Genomic DNA, 18,563 nt, shown 5'->3' on the forward strand with positions numbered 1-18,563 from the left:
CAGTGTGACCCATTACAAACCAGCATAATTAAGAGCAGCCTACTCCTATTGTTCAATGATGCCAGTTTTTACCTTTCTGTCAATTTCCTTTTTCCCATTTCTGGCTCTGTCTTTTCTATGCTGCCCCCATATTTGGAATCATCTTCCAGTCCTAGTTTACAATGACACCACTCTCTCCTTATTCACACCCCTTCCAAAAACTCATCACTTCCATGATGGCCACGAATCTTGACTTTATGAAGTATAATAAATGAAAATTAAATTTATTCCCTTATCTGGATTGCACAGTAAAACCTTCTTTCTTTGTGTCTTAGGCTATGTATGCACTGCAATTGGAGGTGTGATTGCAGTTCAGATAGGCATATTCACATTAGCATTAACCTAGCTAGCATGGCCAAAGATAGCAGTGAAGATGCAGCAACATGGGCTGTACAAACCTGTCTGGAACCCTGGGCACACACTGACAGTGCTAGCCTTTGCTGGGGTCCATGCCACCGCATCTTCACTGCTAGTTTTAGCCATGCTAGCTAAATTAAAGCTAGAATGGGTATGCCTCCCTGAGCTGCAATCACACCTCCAGTTGTGGTGTAGACATGCTCTTACTATGCTAAAGTACCATACTGAACTGGAGCCAGAATGTGGTCAGAAAACTCAGGTCAAAGATGTTTTGATGGAAAAACAAGACATTTTGGGGAGTAAAAATAAACAAAGGAATACCTTCCATTTTCCAACCATCTCTACTCATGGAACACTAGGGCTTGCATAGGGGGCAGGGGAGAAGAGAGGGATCTGGTCTAGACTAAGGCCATTCATTCTCCAGGACTAGACAACCTAAGAATTATGAAAGAGCTTTAAAACACTGGTGTAATTATCACTGCTCCACAGTTGTTAAGTGTTTTCACAGCAAAATTCAGTGTAAACCCTTCTAGTGTTGAGGCATTCTATTACTGCTAATAAAACACATAGTTTACATTTGTTTGTAAAGGTGAAGTTTGGCCCTAAAATTTTAAGGAAACATTTTATGATGAAGGTGATGGGCTGCCAGATTGTGAGTTGTAGTTAATGGAAGCTGTTGGGTGCTCAGCACCAGGGCCGCCCAGAGGATTCAGGAGGCCTGGGGTCTTTGGCGGCGGGGGGCCCCCTGCTGCCGAATTGTCACCAAAGACCCAGAGCGGAAGAAGCTCCGGGGGCCTGGGCCCCACGAGAGTTTTCTGGGGCCCCCGGAGCAAGTGAAGGACCCTGCTCCAGGGGCTCCAAAAAACTCTCATGGGGGACCCTCCGGGGCCTGGGGCAAATTGCCCTACTTGCCCCCCCCCCTCTGGGCAGCCCTTTTCAAAATCAGTCCACTCAGTTAGGAACTTAAATATAGGCTCAGGAATCTAACCAAGCATTACTGAAAATCCTGGCACTTGCTTTTCTCCTTATAGGACTGCTCACTGTTCAATGAATAATAATGGACGTTTGGGGATCGTTTCAGTCCTTAGTTTAACTCCTCGCCACCAAATAACTAAGAAAAAGGTAGTGTGCCTCTGCATGTAGTATGGGCTGAGCAATTTGCACTAAGATGCTGATGTAGGTTTTTTGGCATATCTGACAGTGAGTGGGATCTCAACTGCAGGGCTGCTGACAAATAAATGCATAGGTAAGGATTATACACTCGTCACATATTGGTTTCTGCTTGTTCTAGAATAGAATTAGACGCAAGAATGAGACCCATTCTAGCTGTCCAATCAAGAATGCACTATCTAGCTTTTTTTTTTTTTTTTTATAAACAGAATGAAAGAATACTGTCAGTTATAACCAAGCAGCAAGAGATAGTTTTGGTAGAGTATAAAGAAGACACTTGAATGTTTGTCATTTGCTCTGACAACTCATGGAAAGCTAAACTCACTCACTAATTGATTTTTTTAAAAGTATCTACTGAACATTTTCAGAATAAAAGACACAAATGAATTAAAAACAGACAATAGAAAAAGTGATCAATCATAATTATTAGAAAAAGATAAGTATATAGCATTTCAAATAACTTTTTCCATACCTGAAAGATATGAGAGACTAATTAGTAACCAGCAGTTTAATATGTGTTGAATACACAAAAGTACCATCGCATACCGAATATGCAAATTCACCAACTTTCAAGCTTTATATGGATGGATGTAAAGTAATTTGCTCACTGCTGAAACATTTGCTGCAAAATTTCAGTAAGTTGTCATTTCAATAATAAAACATAAGACAAAAACATAGGAGACAGAATCCAACTTTAGAAGAAAAAAGAGAAAAAACTAATACATTTGCAAATGACATTTGCAGGGAACTTTAATCAGGTCTTGGAGGCTAGATAAGTCCAAGTTAATGACTATTGTCCCTTGAAGGGACACAATAACTAAGTTAAGTAAAGTCTTTGATACCTCCTATGCTCCACACAAAGAGATATACTTACTGCTTTACTGGCAACAGACATATTCCAAAATAGACTATTTCATGATAGCTAGTAACCTGGTTACCTGTTAATTCCCACATTGTTATAGGGATCATTCCCCAGTACATTTTAACATTTAACAAAACTCTTAGTATAGTACTTAGCTCACATAAAACTAAGGAATACATTAAACAAAACCAGATTTTATATGGCTCTGAATCCATGATGTGAACCTAGAATGTGGTATGTACTAAAAGTCTAAATTAGAGGGAGGATAACACATCACTGCCAAACAAAAAAGGCTAACTGATTTCACAGGAAAACATAGAGTTAGTTAATGGATATAGTAGACACCCAAGCCCCAATTACTGCACATAAAATATGATGTGAATGCTGCTAACGAGGCAAGCCCTGAAAATGCTTTATTTAGACAGGCATTACCAGTAGTTAAAGGAACAGATGGGCAATTATTAGCTTACAGGCTCCTACAAAGGAAACTCTAAGACAGTATTTTACCTGCTCGTGGCATTAATGTTACTACATATAAGGAAATACAGAAAAGGAAGAGGGTAGCTCATGGCACATAAAGAAAGCCAGTACAGCACAGTGGATTGCTTTAACTTTTGGTCTGATCAGATTGACACAAGCAATAGATCCTCAGTGACATGAGTCGGAAAGAGATTGAAGGCTGCAGATACTGCAGCCTGCTTTCTCTAGACTCTTTGCCCTTGAGAGTTGGTGGTGATCATGCTCTGTGAACCAGAACAGCACTTCAAAATTTTATTATTATAATTAAAAACCTTAAATAATGCAGAGCCTGCCTATGTTTCATGATGGCAACCAATATTGATGGGACAGGGCTGGCTGTACAGTCTTAAGAGAATGGAAGCAAATCCTTGTCTATTAATAGCCCATGACACTGCAGTTCTCTCTGCCTCAGTAACACTGAACACCATGGGGTGTTTGCCTTTGGCATCCTTCAGCCCCAAATGTAAAGGTGACTTGCAAGGGAAATGTGTCTTTTTGCTCTTTACACAATAGACATGATGTAAAGTAACCAGCTGGGCACAGTGGGGTCCAAATAACTGTTTACTAATGATATATATGTAGGGCCTAGCTACATATACACACTGATGCTCTGCAGGACTCTAGTGGCTTCTGAATTACAGAAGACAGTGAGGGACACTAAAGGGTCAAAACTATTTAAAGGGATACTACCTAATTCAAAACACTACAGGAAAAAATTGACTTGTGCCTTTTTTTTTTTGCTCCTTTATGATTAACAAAGAGGGTACAAACAATTTTTCCTTTTTTAAAAAAAGTTTATCTTTTTTTTAGAAATGCAGGTCTTATTTGCTCTGGGGCACTCAGTGCTGACTTCAAAGCTAGTAAAATGGTATCATCACAACAAACAGTGAAAGTTGAGCCAAGCGTGAGGGAAAAAGGATTTTTACTCAGGTATAGTCTGCATTTGGAATAGCCCCAATTCAGTCATCGATGGCTGGCAGTCATTGCCACTGCACTGATGCTGACCAACAAACAAGGACAAGCTGGGGTTTGCACCCGTTGTGGTAATTGGGATTTACACACTTACAAGGAAAGATAAATTTTGATTAGGTGAATCAGCACAAAGCTGACAATATTTACATTTTGCTTCAGAAGAATGATCTATTTTCATTACTTCAGTCCATCATTTATTTCCTACCGCTTCCTTTCTGTTAAGGCATATGAAATCAGATGATTCTATGCACTGATGTTTGACAGTCACTAAACATTATTCACGCATTTGCAGTATTCATCAGCAGCTTTCACATTTACTAGAGTTAGACTGCGAAACAACCACTTTGTAAATTTAAGTCTGTGAAGAATAGAGGCTGAAACTAATTAGATGAGTTCTATTTGGAAACAGGTTTAATAGATGAAGCCCTGCATCTGCATACCTTCTGGAATTTTTTTTAATTCTAGTAAACCAAGCGCCCAATAGCCCACAAACTCCCCACGTGCTTCCTCTTCAACAGTTTTTCATCCCAATTATAACTAATTCCATCCATTAACCAAGTCCCTTTCTCTAATCACTAGTGAACTGTATCTAGTCCCTTTCTAGCCAGTTCTATAACTTTCTTATTATTTCCTATTAGGCATAACCATAACCTTTATGTGAAGAATTACTGCAGGTGAATGACACATTATTAAGCAAATCTGAGTAAAATATCTTTCTTTTCCTCTAGTTGATTAAGAGGTTTACGTCTGTATACAGGTAAAGTCCAAAATGTTACCAATCTTAGGGAACATTGCACTTTGAAAGATGAATTTTTCAGTGAGCACCAAAGAAATTAGATATTTTGGGCCAAATTATCTTTAATGGGCCTTTGGACATAGTCAAATTTATATCTGCTAGCCAATAAAATTAGTTATGGGGAGATGGGAATAATTACAACTTGGTCTCTGAGGTAAACTAAAATTAATTAAAAAGAACACTGTATTATACTGAATCTCCTATATTCCCAGAGCTCTTGACAGCCTAATAACCACATTTCTCATATTTTAATAAGATTTTCTAAAGCTTTATCAGGGGAGATAGGAAGACGTCAGAAATAATATTACCACCTAGCACTTACACTGACTAGTTACTAGGGCCCAGTCCTGCTCCCCATAGATCAAAGGCTAAATTCTGACTAGCTTCAACAGGAGCAGGCCCTTCATCCTCACAATACCTATGTGAGGTAGCCATGCAAGTATTATCATCTCTCCTTTACAGCTTGTGAAACCAAGACAGCAGAGGAAAAGTATCTCTTGCCAAGCTCTCCATTTACACAAGAGAGGGGGGATTTTGCTTCTCAATGTTGAAAATGCATCAGGTAAATCCTTGCCTCATTGAAGAAATAATTCGCAGTTTTGCTATTTACTTCATTGGGGTTAAGATTTTACCCATCATGGTCAATTTATTTTAAAGTGTATCCTGTATCAAGGGAAAATCCAGAGACCAGATCATAAATGATTTACATAATGGCATAGAAAGTACATTTATAAAGTTTGTGGCCTATACCAAGCTGGGAGGAGTTGCAAATGCTTTGGAAGATAGGATTAAGATTCAAAATGAACTAGACAAACTGGAGAAATGGTCTGAAGTAAATAGGATGAAATTCAATAAGGACAAATGCAAAGTACTCCATCAAGGAAGGAACAATTAATTGCACAAATGCAAAATGGTAAATAACTGCCTAGCAAGGAGTACTGTGGAAAAGGATCTGGGGGTTATAGTGGATCACAAGTTAAATATGAGTCAACAGTGTAACACTGTTGCAAAAAAGGTAAACATTATTCTGGAATGTATTAGCAGGAGTGTTGTAAGCAAGGCAATTTGTTCCAGTGCTTAATCACCCTGACAGTTAGGAAGTTTTTCCTAATGTCCAACCTGAACCCCCCTTGCTGCAATTTAAGCCCTTGCTTCTTGTCCTATTCTCAAAGGTTAAGAAGAACTATTCTTCTCCCTCCTCCTTGTAACAACCATTTCTGTTTTCAAATTTTGCCACATCACTATTTACCCCCTTTTCCAGATCATTTATGAATATGTTGAATAGGACTGGTCCCAGAACAGACCCCTGGGAGACACCACTATTTACCTCTCTCCATTCTGAAAACTGACCATTTATTCCTACCCTCTGTTTCCTATCTTTTAACCAGTTACCAATCCATGAGCGAATTTTCCCTCTTATCCCATGACAGCTTACTTTGCTTAAGAGCCTTTGGTGAGGGACCTTGTCAAAGGCTTTCTGAAAATCCAAGTACACTATATTAACTGGATCCCCCTTATCCACATGCTTGTTGACCCCCTCAAAGAATTCTAGTAGATTGGTGAGGCATGATTTCCCTCTACAAAAACCATGTTGACTCTTCCCCAACAAATTATATTCATCTATGTGTCTGACAATTTGGTTCTTTACTATAATTTCAACCAGTTTGCCTGGTACTGAAGTCAGGCTTACCGGCCTGTAATTGCTGGGATCACCTCTGGAGCCCTTTTTAAAAATTGGCATCACATTCGCTATCCACCACTCATTTGGTACAGAAGCTGATTTAAATTATAGTAGTTCTGCAATTTCACATCTGAGTTCTTCAGAACTCTTAGGTGAATACCATCTGGTCCTGGTGACTTATTACTGTTTAGTTTATCATTTGTTCCCAAACCTCCTCTAATGACACCTCAGTCTGCGACATTTTCCCAATACTATCATATTGCACTTTACATGTGGCAAAAGCAGTATCCACTTAATGTCTTGCACAGCAGGAGGAAGGAAAATAGTGATAGCAGTGTAAACAGCTACCTTGCATGGACATGCCTGTTTTGTTTTCTTAGCAAGCACTTCATAGCTATTTGGATACTGGAAGTTATTGTCAATATCTCCAGGAGTTACAGAACTTAAAGCAATATATAAACTACTGAAAAGAATTGGAATGTCGATTGCCCAGGCAATGACACGGTCTGGTCCTTTTTCTTTAGCAAAAGCTGTTTGAGTTCTGTGCTGAAAAACTGACACATTTGTATGACAAATATGCACTTGTGTTCAACGGATACCGAATCTGCCAAGGCAACAGCAAAACAGCTCACACGGGTCTCTTTTTATGAATTTAGCGTTTGCAGTCTATAGACGGTGAATTCTGAGTTCACAATAGTAGTTACAAACACAGCTTACAGATATTTTGGGGGGACTGGTAGGTGGTAAGCATATTATGTGGGGGGGAAATTATGTCACTAACAGAAGTGGTGGGCAGGAACTCGTTTCATGAATAGGGTTCTGTGTCTGTCATGGAAGTTGCGGAAGTCATGGATTCAGTGACTTCCTGCAACCTCTGTGACTTCTGCAGCGGCCAGTGTAGCTGACCCTCGGGCTCTGGAGCCAGCTGCTGAGGGGAGGGATAGCTCAATGGTTTGAGCATTGGCCTGCTAAACCCAGGGTTGTGAGTTCAATCCTTGAGGGGGCCACTTAGGGATCTGGGGCAAAATCAGTACTTGGTCCTGCTAGTGAAGGCAGGGGGCTGGACTCGATGACCTTTCAAGGTCCCTTCCAGTTCTAGGAGATGGGATATCTCCATTAAAAAAAAAAAAAAAAAAAAAACCTTGGGGACAGCCATGCCGGCCACTGCTGGAGCAGCTCTGCAGCAATCCGCTTGGGCAGTCTCACAGCCAGCTGCACCAGCCGCTGCTCTGGTGGCCCCAGGGACCACCCGAGCACCTGCCAATGCAGCTGGCCCCAGAGCTCCCTCCTCCCAGCAGCTGCTGGAGCGGTTGTGGGCTCCTTGGGGCTCCCCTATCCTGGTGGCGGCCGGAGTGGGGGCAGGCCCTCTGGGACTCCTCTTTTGGTGGGGCCTGAGCAGCAGCAGGCCCCCTGGGGTTCTTCCCCCGCAACGGGCCCCTGGATTTCCCCCTGCAGCACCCCCTCCCAAGATTGAATCATGAGTATTTTTAGTAAAAGTCATGGACAGGTCATGGGGCCGTGATTTTTTGTTTTTTGCTCGTGACCTGTCCATGACTTTTACTAACAATACTCACAATTAAATCGTAGCCTTATTCATGAATAATTAATTTGGCTCCTCTGAAGCCTGTACAAATTAACCAGATTATATCACTTATTTTGAAAATCCAGGTCCAGTTTCATCCACCACTCAAAGGAGTGAGCCTATTTCACAGCTTGTTTGAAAAGAGGAAAGGGCTTATTTCCTCTTGATAGCTTTTCCTGGAACTCTTGTCACTGACTCAAATTCAACATGATAAAAAATAGAACTCCTCTTTCCTTCCTTCTCCCTCTCATCTCCAGCGCCATAAAATCACCACCACTCTCTCCATCATTTAAAACTCAGGGCATTTTTACTCCTCTCTTTCTTCCCCCCACATCCTGGCTGTTGGGAAATCTCTAAAATCTCCTCTTTCATCTTAATCACTTCTGATAAAAAAAACCCTTGTCTGTGTTGTGGCCACTTCTCCTCTTGATTCTTCCAACTTCCTTTTTGGTCTCCCTTTAGTGTATCCAAAATAATGTCGCCAACAAAAAAAAAACCAAAAAAACCCTTTGCTGCTGCTGCTCTTGTTTCTCCTCATCTCAAATCCCTTCACTGGCTTCCTCTCACCTTTACACCACAATCATGCCTCCAAGGTTTGGCCAACTTCACTCTTGCCTCCATTGCTGCACTCATTTCCTGGCAATTCCTGCATAGCATTTGATCCTGCACCACTGAAATCAATGGTATTTTTGCCGTGGACTTCAATAAACTCAGGATTGAGTCCCTTACAGCATACACGCCGTTGACTGCTGCTTTTATTCCTTCCTACCAATCTTGTCTTCAGCCCTTCTTTTATGCCATCCCTATGCTCAGCATTCTCTCACTCACTCTTCAACCACAAGGTGATCTTCCTCTCCTCAGTCAAATCCCTAAGGTCTTTCCATGATAACCCAGCCAAACAACTAAGGGTATATTGAACACAAGCCAAAAACAAAGACTGTGTGGAGATGATAGAGTAGAGCACTTTGGCAAACATGGGTAGGTTTATTATGGAATGTTAAAGGAAGACTACTTGAGCTTTTGTTTCCTGAACAAAAAATGAGAGAATAAAAAACAAACAAAATAAACAAATGAAAAAAACACCACAACAACCTTGTAGTTAGAGCATATTTGACAGCCAGTTCTGTCATCTTCTGCATTTAAAGCTTGATCCTGCAAATATTTTACTACTAGTTGTAGTACTTACTACTGTGCATTCATAGAGAGTACTCAGAGTTAGAATTTGCAGATTTGGACCCATAATTGGGAAGCACTTAATCCACCATCAAGAATGGGGTGGGAGAGATGATTTACAAAACCTGCAAATGATTATGGGAGAGTTTTATCATACATTTGTTTTTTAGCAGTGTTCTCTATCACATTCTGACTTAATCTTCTATTTCTATTCACATGCTATATAGAAACATTTCACTTAAATAGAATTTTTATAATCTAGGATTGCAGATAAAAGAGTTTAAGAAAATATTCTTACAATTTATTTTCATAAAAAATTAGAAGAAAAACCAAACAGTAGTTGAAGAACTATAACAAACAGCATATTTCTAGTCATACCTGTAATCATGCTTGATATGATCAAGGGTAGAATGATGAGTTTGAGCATTCTCATCAGAACCTCTCCAGGAAATGCAAAGTAGAACTTATCCAGGTTGGAGAGCTTGCCATATTCTCGTACTAGAACTCCTACCCCAATACCTAGAGGGTACATTAAAAACATAACACATATTCAGGATTATGCAGTAGATTGTCATAAATATATAGAGGCGGAGGAGAAGAAAACACAAGTATTATAGAAAATGGATAAAACAAAACCGGCTACCAATTTTATTTTTTCCAAAGTAATGTGACTTTTTAAATGACTCCATGTTAGCAACAGAGATACATACACCTCAGTCTTTTCTCTTGAGATACATACACCTCAGTCTTTTCTCTTTTCCCTTATGGTCAGGTAACAAATTAATACAATAAATAATAAAATAAAATGTCTAAGTTGAGAGGACCACTAATTTAGGCAACCAAATAAGGACACAAGAGCCTAACTTTAAGCATCTCTTTTGGAAAATCGTAGTGTAGGTCTTCTGAGGTTCAGCCCTATCCCTTAACCAAAAGGCCAGCAGGACTTTGTACAGCTTACTCTATTTACCTCTACCAGGAGGGTTTGCAAATGGAATTTTAAAAAAATTAAGCATTTATGACAGTTAATGCTACAGGTATATTAAAAAAGAAACTAAGATGATCTGATATGTAAGGAATTTTCTAATTTGGTTGCTCCATATCAACTAAAATATATATAAATTAGCAATATTTTTAGTTCATACACTCCATATCGTTAGAAAGAAAAACATCATGTGAAAAATCACACAGCATCATTGTAGTCCCTACATTTGTTTAATAATCACCAAGTATTCAATCAACCTAAACCACTATTCAAACCAAATTATGCTTGCATTATTCCACCATTTGAGCCACCCAGAAAATACCAGCCAGTGAGTATAATCAATGGCTAAAAGAAATTACCAGACACATCTGTATTTATTATCTTTCTCTTAAATGAATTAGGTGATTACTCTGCTTAAAGGAATAGTAAAAGATAGTAAATATTACTGAAAACAAATCCTAGTCCAAGAGAGTTAATCCCGCCACTCTGACTGAACAAACCCTTTCTTTTCAATTTTAACCTGGACTAAGAAATGACAATCAGTGGGCTAGAACACGTTTACCAATGTTTTGTCAGCTATTTAGCTCTTATTATTATTTAGCTCCTAAATAATTATAGAATCATAGATTCCAAAGCCAGAAGGAACCATTGTGATCAATCTGACCTCCTGGTCTTCCAATTTAATAAAAATGGTAAATAATTTTCTTTTCTTTTTTTCTCCTCACCTTTCCATACCCTCTTTCCACCATAGTTTTTATTTTAAAGGGAATAGTTATATAAGGCAACAACTTTGCAATCACTCTGCACACTTAGGTCCTGGTCATGCGAAGTGTCAAGAGCCCTAATCTCCAACTGGGTTCAGTTCAGCATTCAGAACCTTGCAGGACTGGCCCAATCCAGCAAACTCTTACTAATGTTAGTTGCCACATTGAAGTTAATGGGACTACTCACTAGACTAGGCCCAGATTTTTTAAGGTATTCTGGTATTGCTCCACTCACTGTTGCAACACCTAACTGACTTAGGAGCCTAAATCTCATTTTCAAAAGTGACTTGTCTACACTTAAAATGCCACTGTAGTGCTTCAGCATAGATACTACGAACATGGATGGGAGGGGTTCTCCAATCAACATAGGTAATCCGCCTTCCTGATCGGTGGTAGCTAAATTGACAGGAGTATTCTTCCATTGACCAAGGGCTGTCTACAAGGGGATTTAGGTTGGGTTAACTATGCTGATCCAGGGGTGTGGATTTTTCACATCCCTGACTGACTGACTTAAACTGACCTAATTTTCTAGTGTAGACCAGGCTTTAGGCTCCTAAGACTGATTGAAAATTTAGGCTCTGAAATGTCTAAGTCACTTTTAGGCTCCTGAGGTCTGGTCTACTCTACAGACCTATACTGGTATAACTACGTTGCTCAGGAGTATGAAAAATCCACACCTCTGAGTGATGCAGTTATACCAACCTAACCCCCCTACCACCCCGGGGTGGACAGCGCTATGTCAACACAGCTACCTCCTCTTGGGGAGGTGGATTAACTATGCCAACGGGAGAGCTCACTCCCCTCAGCTTACAGCATCTTCATTAAAGTGTTACAGCAGCGCAGCTGCATCGGTGCAGCCGCACTACCGTGACCAGATGTCCCATTATTATTGGGACCATCCAAATATTAGGGGCTTTATCTTATATATGCCACTACATCCCCCCACCCCGAAAGAAAAAGTATTCTGATTTTTCACACTTGCTCTGTGGTCACTCTAAGCTGCGCGAATGCAGAGTTTTAAGTGTAGACTTGCCCTAAGTCAGGTAGGCGGTGCAATAAATAACTTTAAAAATCTAGGCCTAAGTGTATGTCTAAATTATACGCTCAGCAGAAGCACAGCTGCAGCTATGCTAGTGTAGCGTAATAGCCACTTAGTGATGGAAGAGGTTTTTTCATCACTCATTAATCCACCTCCTTGAGAAGTGGTAGCTAGATTGATGGAAGAATTCTTTGTCTATACTGGGGCTTAGGTCAGCTTAAATACGTCTCTCAGGATTGTGAATTTTTCACATCCCAGAGCAACATAGCTAGGTCAACCTAAGTTTTAGGTGTAGACCAGGTCTAAGAGTCTGATGTAAAGCCCATTGAAGTAAGTGGATACTTGCAGGATAGGGCCCTTATTTGGTTGGGACTCTGCTTCTTCTGTGACAGCAGTAAGTAAATCAGGATTAATCAGTTGACAAAAATTGTGTACAGAATATTTCCTTGATTCTCTGAAGGTTTGTTTCCAAAGTTATCACATTTCTTTGGGAGCAAAATGGTAGGTTATGGAAAGAAAGGGTGGGGGTGGTTCTGAGGAAGAAGGAGGGGGAAAATGAAAAAATCCAGCTATAAATATGTAAAATATTAAGAACATATTTTAGAAATGTTGCTGCTTATTGGGGTTTCCTTTGCTTTGGCTGTTGCAAGTTCTGCACATATATATGACCAAGCTCTTTGAAAATTACAGTGAGGACTTTCCGATCTAAGCACCAGATTTAAAACGCCTTAGCTGGTGTTCTGTGTCTTTAGGGAGAGGATGGGGGCAGCACAGAAAGGCACAGCTTTGAGCCACCTTCACCCCATGCAACTAGGCATGGGAACTTTATGAACTTCTACCTTGTTTATATTGCTTCTAAGTATGTGCAAGTTAACCTTTCAGCCAAATCCTAAGCAACTAAAAAGCTATTCCTGATTTATTTGTGTCAGTGAGCACAGACAGTTTAACCTTCCTGCAACACCCTGAATCTTAACTGTCTTCAAGATATTTGCAATATTATGTAAATGTCCTTCATCAGTGGAAGGAGGCACACAAACTCTCTGCTGTTAATCTAAGTGACTAAATGAAATGTGTTGGAAAAGAATTAGTCTGAGTTCTATGTTAATTCCAAAGAAGGCTCTTAAAGCCCTAAGTGTTAAAAAAAAAAAAAACCCTGAATGTGTACTTATCAAGGTAAGTCACTAAGGCCCTGATCTTGCAAATTCCTATGTACATGTTTAAATTTAGATCCCAGTGTTTTCAATGGAATTACTCACATACCTAAAGTTAAGCACATTTATAAGTGTTTTCAGGACTGGAGTTTACATTTAAAATAAGGTGTAATCTATATAAAGTACAGCTCCATCATCTATACAAATACTTGTTAATACAGAATGGAATAGGTACAGTCTTGGAGCAAGGTTGGTCTTTAAAAATAATTCTGAAAACCTTAGGGGAAAAGTCTTGCTATTTAACAGATCTGCTTCTTACTTCCTTTACTCTAGGCAGGAGTTCTGGCTGGGGGGCAAATGTGGCTAACTTTTCCAAAATGCCTTCAAGGGGAGAGATGGGAAAAGGAACCATTAGCTACTGATCTCCCACTGTAAGGATAAAGAGGTGCTAGCTAGGGAATAGGAACTGATGTTAGACTGAGCCATGAGCTGAAGAGAACCCATCACTTCTGCCACGGAAATGTTCAGTATTGCTAAGTATGTAATATTTAGGTGAGAGGGCAAATGGAACATTAAGAACTGAGAGTGGCTGGCAGCATTGGATTGGGGAGAAGGGAATGTTAGAGACACCATCTACTTAAAATCTAGTCAGTTTCAAAAAACAGATTCAAAGTTGCTTTGGGTGCTAGACTTGCCCTTGCGCCTGCCGGACAATTTTTGTGGTTTCAAAAGCACATTTTCCTATTTTTTAAAATGTGTTTCTCTCCCACATTGCTGCATAAAAGACCAACACAAACAGGAAATCTGATTAAGGCCTTTGCTCTGCAAAGACAATGGTGCAGGTTGACCCCTGCACTCACACAGAGCCCCACTGACTTCAATCAGGTTCTGCACAGGGCCCAGCCTACGTGCTCTTTCTCCAGGATTGGGTCTAGTTGACTAGACAGGGGGAAAAGGGAACAGATTATATCCAAAAAGCTGTCAGAGGCACATGGCAAGCAAGTTGAAAAATAGGGAAAATATTTCTTTTCCCTTAATCTCTTTCAGTTACAGTCATTTTAGGTGTTACTTGTAGGAACAGTGACAAAAATGTCTTCGAACAGTGTCTTTTTAATTATTCCAGATGGTGACTTATTCATGAAATAGTTATATATCTGGGTGATTTTCTCCTCTTGATTTCCATGCTAATAAGGTTACTGGAAATTGGAATTGGGTCACCATTCTTAAATTGTTTTCCCTGATCTTCTGTTACCCTCTCTACTTTTTTAGATTCCACCTCTACATGCCATTTTTTCAAATTTTTAAGATGGGGGTGGGGTTTCCTCAGTCTCTCACCCATGTAATTTGTTTGTTTGCTTTGGAAACTGAGAATGCCATAGAAGAGGCTTACCTCTCTCAGCAGGATTTTGAAACAGCTGTGCTGCCACTTCCCTATTCAGTCTACATTCTGACAAGTAAGCAGCAGTTAATTCTTAATGACTTGTGTAGCACCAAAGCATTGTGGAGTTAAAATAGGACAGCCATTAAAAATGGAGCTAGAAATGCTACACGAGAATTTAGGACCAGGAAATGAGAAGAATACTTTATTCAATTGAAGTAATGGGGGAATTTTGGTAGGCAGCACATATCTGCCTATGTATTGGAATTTGTGAATCACAGGTTCCATCCCTTTTTGAGCTGTCATCAGCATCAATTATGTCAGCACCTCTTTTCTGACTGTGGAATTCTAACCTTAGGAAATTCAATGCAATATAGGAAATGTAGTCTAGTATAGGACAGATTCGTTTACACACCAGTGTTTTAACACTATGTTGATTAGACCTGTTCTGAGCAAATTTAAAGGACAGAGTTAAAAATGTCCATGTTATTGCTGTTGCTACCATCTCTGAAACTGAACCAATATTAGGAACAGTAGAAACTCTCTAGTGTAGACAAAGTTTCAGTCTGTTGTGTTTTCTTCTTCTCTCCCATCTTGTTATTCCACTTCTGCTGCAGTGGTTCCACTTTCTATAAAATACTTGAATAGTCATTGGGCAAGAGAGCATGAGAATTGCTTGATAGCTTGGTTCTTAGGGCACTCATAAGAACGGACATACTGGGTCAGACCAAAGGTCCATCAAGCCCAGTATTCTGTCCTCTGACAGTGGCCAATGGCAGGTGCCCCAAAGGGAATGAATAGAACAGGTAATCATCAAGTGATCCATGCCCTGTCACCCAATCCCAGCTTCTGGCAAACAGAGACTAGGGACACCATTCCTGCCCATCCTGACTAATAGCAATTGATGGACCTATCTTCCATTAATCTATCTAGCTCCCTTTTGAACCCCATTATAGTATTGGCCTTCACGACACCCTCTGGCAAGGAGTTCCAGAGGTTGACAGTGCGTTGCGTGAAAAAATGCTTTCTTGTGTTTGTTTTAAACCTGCTACCTATTAATTTCATTTGGTGGCCCGTTGTTCTTGGGTTATGAGAAGAAGTAAATAACACTTCCTTATTTACTTTCTCTGTATCACTCATGATTTAATAGACCTCTATCATATCCCCCTTTATTCGCCTCTTTTCCAAGCTGAAAAGTCCCAGTCTTATTAATCTCTCATCATACGGAAGCCATACTATACCCCTAATCATTTTTATTGCCCTTTTCTGAACCTTTTCCAATTCCACTATATCTTTTTTGAGATGGGGCGACCACATCTGCACGCAGTATTCAAGGTGTGCATGTACCATGGATTTATATAGCGGCAATATGATATTTTCTGTCTTATTATCTATCCCTTTCTTGATGATTCCCAACATTCTGTTAGCTTTTTTGACTGCCGCTGCACATTGAGTGGATGATTTCAGAGAACTATCCACAATGACTCCAAGATCTCTTTCTTGAGTGGTAACAGCTAATTTAGACCCTATCATTGTATATTTATAGTTAGGATTATGTTTTCCAATGTGCATTACTTTACATTTATCAACAAATTATCAATATTTATTAAATTTCATCTGCCATTTTGTTTCCCAGTCACCCAGTTTTGTGAGATCCTTTTGTAGCTCTTCGCAGTCTGTCTGGGACATAACTATCTTGAGTAGTTTTGTATCATCTGCAAATTTTGCCACCTTGCTGTTTACCCCATTTTCCAGATCATTTATGAATATGTTAAATAGGACTGGGCCCAGTACAGATCCCTGGGGGACACCACTATTTACCTCTCTCCATTCTGAAAACTGACCATTTATTCCTACCCTTTGTTTCCTATCTTTTAACCAGTTACCAATCCATGAGAGAACCTTCCCTCTTATCCCATGACTGCTTATTTTGCTTAAGAGCCTTTGGTGAGGGACCTTGGCAAAGGCTTTCTGAAAATCTAAATATACTATATCCACTGGATCTCCTTTGTCCGCATGCTTGTTGACCCCCTCAAAGAATTCTAGTAGATTGGTGAGGCATGGTTTCCCTTTACAAAAACCATGTTGACTATTTTCCAACAAATTATGTTCATCTATGTGTCTGACAATTTTTAGGTTACAGATGACAGTTAGTAGTTCTGCAATTTCACATTTGAGTTCCTTCAGAACTCTTGGGTGAATACCATCAGGTCCTGGAGACTTATTACTGTTTAGTTTATCAATTTGTTCCAAAACCTCCTCTAATGACACCTCAATTTGGGACAGTTCCTTATATCTGTCACCCAAAAAGAATGGCTCAGGTTTGGGAATCTCCCTCACATCCTCAACAGTGAAGACAGATGCAAAGAATTCATTTAGTTTCTCTGCAATGGCCTTATCATCTTTGAGTGCTCCTTTAGCATCTCGATCGTCCAGTGGCCCCACTGGTTGTTTAGCAGGCTTTCTACTTCTGATGTATTTAAGATGCGGGATGGGGGATGCGGGAGCTCTTGGTTCAATTCCTTGCTCCACTTAATTATTTAAATAAAAATGGAACAGCTTCAACAGGAGATATTGAGTCACCTCTTCCCCAAAATACCCCATAGGCCAATGATTCAGGCACACTTAGGGTTGCCAACCCTCCAGAGTTGGCTGGAGTCTCCAGGAATTAAAGATTAATTTAAACTAAAGGATTATGTCATGTGATGAAACCTTCAGGAATATGTTCAACCAAAATTGGCAACCCTAGGCAAACTCCTGTGAGATGGGAGACTGAAATTCAAATCCCTGTTCCATATCAGGCAGAAGAAAAAATTGAAGCAAGATCTCCCACATCCCAGTTGAGCACCTATAACGAGTTGGCTAATGGTTATAAGATGGGCTCCTCTCCTCCCCCTTTTGTGACTCAAGCCCTTTATAAATGCACAGGCACAGCACATTTCATTCAACCCAAAATAGACTTTTTTGATTTACTGAATTTTTTTTTTTTAATTTCTGGATTGGCTTCAACCAGAATCAATTTCCCCTCTCCCGCAACCCCCACCCAAAATATTTTTGGAACTGCAGGCAAATGAAAAAAATCAATTATTTACCAACCCCTAATAGCAGTAGGTGTGATAGGAGAGGGTAACTACCCACCAATTCATCACAAAAGAGTCTCAATCACAGAAAGTTGTAGAGTATAGTGTCCTGCCTCTTGAAGAGGGAACCCTGTGCTTCTCCTATAGCTCTGCCTAATGGAGAGGAAGCAGGAAATGATGTGAAATGATAGCATCTAGAGTTAGCTACACTGCAAAGCACAACTGTGATGCTACTCCTATCAAATCTGAGGCCTCTCAAAATCCATGAGGGATGGGAGCTCTCTAAGTAGGTGATAGTACCTGCCTGCTCTGTGCGGGTATGAACCTCAGAGACTAGATAAGCTGTGATTAGGGAACTCTCTAAATGGTGCAACTGCAAACCAAGTGACTTAGATGTGTCTGTCTCATTTGGGGCATCATGTAGGCATTCACCTGTTTGTCATAATCTGACACACTTTTAAAGTATGTCTCTGCATCTTGTTATTTATAGCTATTGTTTTTGAAACATTCTCTAGGACTGGTGCATAACATTTGCAGGGAGATAACTACAGTTACAGTGCTTCTTCCCTTTAACCATTGTGTTATCTGGCAAATGACAGAAATTTAGGAATTATTAAAAAAATAAAATAGGTGCCTTGTCAACAAGCTCCTGCTTCCTCAGGACTCCCTAGTGCTTAAACAGCACAGCTCACATGGGGGCCTTTGTGGAGCTGCATCACTGCAGCCATGTGCCTTCATATCTCCACAGCCAGTCAGCTAGCTCTCCTGGTGCAACAAGGAAGGGCCATGGCCTCAGGGTTCCATGGAGGAAACAGCCCCTGTACTTCTTCCAAGCACAAAGACAATAGTTGGGTTCTACATGGGCTGCACAAGAGGAGTGAGTAAAGGCTCCTTGCACTCCCTCCTGTATATCCACATATGGCCCAACTCTAATCTGGCCTTGAATTAGGAGGCACAAATCCTCTAATGTATCTACCATTTTCCATTTGCCCCAGTGATATGGTTGGAGTGACTGACA

The 18,563-nt window shown here is 40.1% G+C and overlaps 1 protein-coding gene and 1 long non-coding RNA gene across 2 annotated transcripts in view; one reads left to right on the forward strand and one right to left on the reverse strand.

Moving 5' to 3' along the window:
• SLC1A1 (solute carrier family 1 member 1) overlaps positions 1-18,563 on the reverse strand; it is a 76,426-nt gene that overhangs the window by 38,196 nt on the left and 19,667 nt on the right. The window contains exon 2 of the mRNA XM_005296785.5: positions 9,530-9,670. Coding sequence (XP_005296842.2) covers positions 9,530-9,670 — 141 coding nt within the window. The remainder of the gene's footprint in view (positions 1-9,529; positions 9,671-18,563) is intronic.
• Positions 1-18,563, forward strand: part of LOC112059230 (uncharacterized) — a 34,513-nt gene that overhangs the window by 14,006 nt on the left and 1,944 nt on the right. The window lies entirely within an intron of this gene.

This window comes from Chrysemys picta, chromosome 6, assembly GCF_011386835.1.
Source record: "Chrysemys picta bellii isolate R12L10 chromosome 6, ASM1138683v2, whole genome shotgun sequence".
Taxonomy (NCBI): domain Eukaryota; kingdom Metazoa; phylum Chordata; order Testudines; family Emydidae; genus Chrysemys; species Chrysemys picta.